The sequence below is a fragment of the Arachis ipaensis genome, chromosome B09, assembly GCF_000816755.2.
Source record: "Arachis ipaensis cultivar K30076 chromosome B09, Araip1.1, whole genome shotgun sequence".
Lineage (NCBI taxonomy): Eukaryota > Viridiplantae > Streptophyta > Magnoliopsida > Fabales > Fabaceae > Arachis > Arachis ipaensis.
Genome location: NC_029793.2, coordinates 32,323,443 through 32,328,354, shown reverse-complemented (window position 1 = coordinate 32,328,354; position 4,912 = coordinate 32,323,443). Strand labels below are relative to the sequence as shown.

Here is a 4,912-nt window from a genome sequence, read left to right as displayed (position 1 = left end):
ATAGCCTCTATGGTCACTCCACCCAAAACCGTGACCATAGCCTCTATGGTCACCCCTTCCCAAAACCATGACCATAGCCTTATCTATGGTCACGGTTTTGGCCGTGACCATAGCCTCTATGGTCACTCCACCAAAAACCGTGACCATAGCCATATCTATGGTCACGGTTTTGACCGTGACCATAGCCTCTATAGTCACCCCTTTCCAAAACAGTGACCATAGCCTTATCTATGGTCACGGTTTTGGCCATGACCATAGCCATATCTATGGTCACGGTTTTGACCGTGACCATAGCCTCTATGGTCACTCCTTCCCAAAACCGTGACCATAGCCTTATCTATGGTCACGGTTTTGGCCGTGACCATAGCCTCTATGGTCACTCCACCAAAAACCATGACCATAGCCTCTATGGTCACCCCACCTAAAAACCGTGACCATAGCCTTATCTATGGTCACGGTTTTAGCCGTGACCATAGCCCCTATGGTCACCCCTCCTTAAACCGTGACCATAGCCTTATCTATGGTCACGGTTTTTTGCCGTGACCATAGTGTCTATGGTCACCCCGCCTTAAAACCATGACCATAGCCTTATCTATAGTCACTGTTTTCACCGTGGCCATAGCTTATCTATGGTCACCCCTCCTTAAAATCGTGGCCATAAGTTATCTATGGTAACCTGTTTTATTTTATGAATTTTTTTTGAAGCATAATCACATTCCAAAATGATGATAATCACAAAATAAATCTAAGAATGAGAAATTCAATAAATGTAAATCCTAAAAGTTTCATTAAAAAGTAGATATCCATTACAACACTAATCAAAATAGGGTGTAATTTATCCATTACATGTATTATCGGATAAAGTCTCTTATCAAAATGTAAAGAACACATCAAAATAATACATTTAGATAACCAAAATCATTATAAGACCCATCCCATCTTATATTTGTATAGAACATATTTTCTTCACATCATGTCCTCCTACTAGCAAAAGAAATAAAGAAGTTAGAACAGAACAAAAATATTTTTGATGATGCACATGCAGTGCAGTTGAGTAATGAATATGGAGTACAAGTTAAGTAAGTCAATCAATATGAAAATTTCAACAACTAAATAACAAGGAGTATTTGCATGTGGTTTTGAGCCATTTGGTAATGTTTATTTGTTTTTAATCTATCTTTGAGTGGAACTTCAACTCCCCTGTTGAAGTCGCTTAAAACTGAAAAAAATCCAGCACAAAGAAACAACCACAACCAAAATAGAAGCTTAAAAAATAAGGTAATACCGAAATACTATTATTAGCTTCCAACCCATCAAACAAATCAAGTAATCAACACCAGCGAAACAGAAAAACCAGATCGAGTGTGAAATCAATAGACAAAGTAAATTTTAAAATAATAATAATGCTGATTGCTATATATTACTGAGTACTAATTCAATGCTGATTGCTACCACTTCACCTTCATGTATTATTATTGCTTTATCTATTTTTCTATACCTTCTAAAGAGAAACAATGGTAGGTTATGCATCTTAGTTCGTAATTAGTTTCTTACCCTTCTATTTAATATGTACTCATGGAGCCAATTAGCGAATAAAATCAACAATAAAATTAACATCAACAGCAATCACCCACTATTAAGCAATCAGCCACCATTAATTTAACTACTAATTTTGACAGTACTTACTTCCATATCTTTTGACACATGGTTCGATCCCAGTGAAGGAGGAATGCTTCGCCTCGCATCATTTGGTACACTACTTGCATCAGGCGGAGATTGTTGGGCAGCTTCTATCATTACTTGCACTTGTTCCGCACTCATACCAGGATTAACTTGTTGCAACACCGTTTTGATCAAGCTCGTTAAACCATCCAACTTGGAAGTTAAGTTATTTTGATTTTTCTCCATAGTTGAAACCACTTCAGCATGTTGTTGTTGCATTTGTCGGATTTGCTTATCCTTTTTAAGAGAGAATTTTGTGACTGATCGACCATAGAAACGAACTCTACCATGTCTCTCCTTTCCAAAAACCGTTTGAAGCGCTTCATCATCACTGTATCCATCTTGCTTCAAATTTTGAAGATGATCCTATTACATAGAAGGAAAATTGAAATAAGTTCATGTGCGTATATGCTAAAAATATAAAAAATGATTTACACATTTCTTTTAGTGTACATTTCTACGAAACTAAACAACTCACAATCGTCTCTTGTGTTCCCGAATCAGTCTCTCCTTTCTTGTTAGTACGAGTTACAACAAACATCTCAGACTGTGATAGATCTTTATTGCCCTCTTTTTTTGTACGCTACAAAGAAACCACAAAGATTACTCGAAGTCAGCACAGATGACATGAAAGATGCAAAGATACTTAAATGCGAAGCACAAATATAATACCAATTCAGCTCGTACTAATTCAAAACTAACTAGACCCATTCGATGATTCCATTTTTGTTTGGATCTATTTTCACGATTTTTGTCAGAAATAACCTACATATTGTTGTAATGTAAAAATACATTAAGTTAGTTAAATACACGATACCATTAATAAAGCCAAGAAAGTTGTGAAAATAACTTACTTTGATGATATCAAGACTCCAAAATTGAACTAATTTTCTAAAATACAGTTCAGGTACGGTAATCGGATGATTTTTCATCATCTCTCTGAATGAGCTGTATGGTGTATAGTGATATTTTTTTATGCGTTTCTTAAATTGCTTCTATGACTCTCCAATGGTATCTATCACCCAAGGCTCAGCATCACTTGGAATTTTATATTTAGACTATGAATAAACAGTGAATTATGTTATTTTACCGTACAATGCTAAGCCTAATTGTAAACAATTTAAAAAGGAGAATGGTCTAGTTACCTTTGCATAATCCAACATTGAAGTTTTAGTCTCACTTGACACAGCTTGCCAACTAGTATATAATAACGTGACCAAATTAGAGTTTCTTGCAAGTGTACCTAAAAATCGACTAAACAATTGAACCTGTGTCTTTGTTGGGCCTATAGGTCTGTCGTTGCACCATGTTAACTCTATCTGTGTCTCCATAGCATGAATATGCTTGAGTTGGGTGGGACCACGAACTTTTTTCTTTTTGGTACCTATTTCCAATGTCATTACTAGAGAATATTAACAAGAATACTATTAAAGTAAATAAAAGAGTAATCAACTAAATACAAGAGTTAGGTTGATGTCTTTCACTATTTGCTATTGAAAAAAAAAGGATAAAGGAATTACCGAGTTGACTATCACTACTATCACCAACACTTGGATTGTGATCATCATAATCATATTCATATTCTTCATCATTTTCATCCAACGATATCCCATATTTTTCGAAGAATTCATCCAAAGTCATAGCTGGGATAAGAGACTCAATCTTATGTTCTTCTTCATTGGCATCTTCTTCATTCGATTTCTTCATCAGCATCTTCTTATTGGTTGGCTTCTTGCTTTGACCATCAGCGTCATTGGTATTCATCTTGGTTTTATCATCTTCCACCTTTGATTTCTTCATTGGCACCTTCTTCTTAGACGGCTTCTTCCCACTTTGACCCTCAATTTCATTGGCTTTCATCTTGACTAGATGATTTTCTTCATTGCAGTTCTTTGTTGGCATCTTGATTTGATCTTCACGATCTTTCATGTTTGTTATCTTCTTGGTTGCCATTTTGCTTTGACCTTCATCGTCAACTCTTGTCAGCTTCTTTTTCGGCATCTTTCCCTTTTTCATTGTCTCATGTTTACTACTATCCCCACATGCAGCTAAAACATGCTCCCTTTTGATTTGAAATTGTTTTAGCAATGCATAAGCACTTGTGAATTGTATTTTTCCTGAATTTTTTACTGGACTCCTCATCTTCAAGGGACTTCTTTGTGACTCTATTTGTGATAGGGTACTTAACCTTTTTCTTTTGGGATTTCCTTCATTGTTCATCCTGTATTAAAAAATGTCAAATAAAGCATCAACATAATTAAATTGCATGAAGAGAGAAAAATAAAGCATCAAAACTAATAAAGAAATAGACATATGCATTATCATACGGCAGCCACATAATAAAGTAAACAAACATTGAGATTTCAGGAACAAATAAAGTATGAACAAATAAAGCTTGATGGATAAATAAATTATATGACAGCCACATATTTTAAGAGGGCTATGGACCACTATTGTCATATCAATTTTTGTACAAATAAATCATATGGCAGCCACATATAAAGCATCATGAACAAATAAAGCATCATGGACAATTTTTGTACTACCTCAATTTCAGCTTCACTGTCAAAATCATCAGACTCTATTTCTTTGTGGTTAGGTTTGATCTTGTTCGGTGTCACATCAACAATAGTGGGTCGCACACCCTGTCTAACCAAGTCTACATCGCCAATATCATCAAGGGTATCGGACTATTTGCCGATTCATGTGGCTCTCTTATGTTAGGGTCAAACTGTAATTGGACCCCAATGTTAAACAAGTCTCTTGGAACCGTTTTCATCACATAATGCTTTTGGGGAATATATGGATCTTTCACATAAAAGCACTGGTGTGCTTGGCTTGCCAACACAAATGGTTCGTCTTGGTAACATCTTTTGTTGAAAAGAACGTATGTCAGACCATAATCATCTTCCTCAGCAATAAACCACTCACACTTGAATAACACAACTTTAAATATGCCAGACAGCCCTTTCTGGCGTTAAACGCCCATTCTGCTATCCTTACTGGCGTTTAAACGCTAGTAAGCCTGTCCTCCAGGGTGTGCTATTTTTGATGCTGTTTTTCATTCTGTTTTTTATTTTTCATTTGTTTTTGTGACTTCATATGATCATCAACCTAAAGAAAACATAAAATAACAATGGAAAATAAGTGAATATAATTAAATAATATTGGGTTGCCTCCCAACAAGCGC

At 35.6% G+C, this 4,912-nt stretch overlaps 1 protein-coding gene across 3 annotated transcripts; it reads right to left on the bottom strand.

Moving 5' to 3' along the window:
• On the bottom strand, positions 481–3,915 carry LOC110267046. 3 transcript variants are annotated; one of them, XM_021112166.1, is made up of 5 exons: positions 3,243–3,915; positions 2,868–3,106; positions 2,201–2,487; positions 1,687–2,088; positions 481–984 (listed from the first exon to the last, which is right to left on the bottom strand). In XM_021112166.1, exons 1-3 carry the CDS (start codon positions 3,862–3,864, stop codon positions 2,326–2,328), a joined length of 1,023 nt encoding a protein of 340 aa, XP_020967825.1. In that variant the 5' UTR covers positions 3,865–3,915; the 3' UTR covers positions 481–984; positions 1,687–2,088; positions 2,201–2,325. The 3 variants fall into 3 exon arrangements, with proteins under 3 accessions (XP_020967825.1, XP_020967824.1, XP_020967826.1); XM_021112165.1 differs by having other exon boundaries at positions 763–981; XM_021112167.1 differs by lacking the exons at positions 481–984; positions 1,687–2,088; positions 2,201–2,487 and adding an exon at positions 2,658–2,780 and having other exon boundaries at positions 3,243–3,914.

Bases quoted from the DNA above. Each gene is read 5' to 3' on its own strand.
- LOC110267046 (XM_021112166.1), bottom strand. From the start codon at position 3,864: ATGAGGAGTCCAGTAAAAAATTCAGGAAAAATACAATTCACAAGTGCT. The intron at 3,107-3,242 runs GTAATTCCTTTA...CATTGGAAATAG, and splicing joins TAGTAGTGATAGTCAACTCG to GTACCAAAAAGAAAAAAGTT. The intron at 2,488-2,867 runs GTAACTAGACCA...AACAATATGTAG, and splicing joins CAATGTTGGATTATGCAAAG to GTTATTTCTGACAAAAATCG.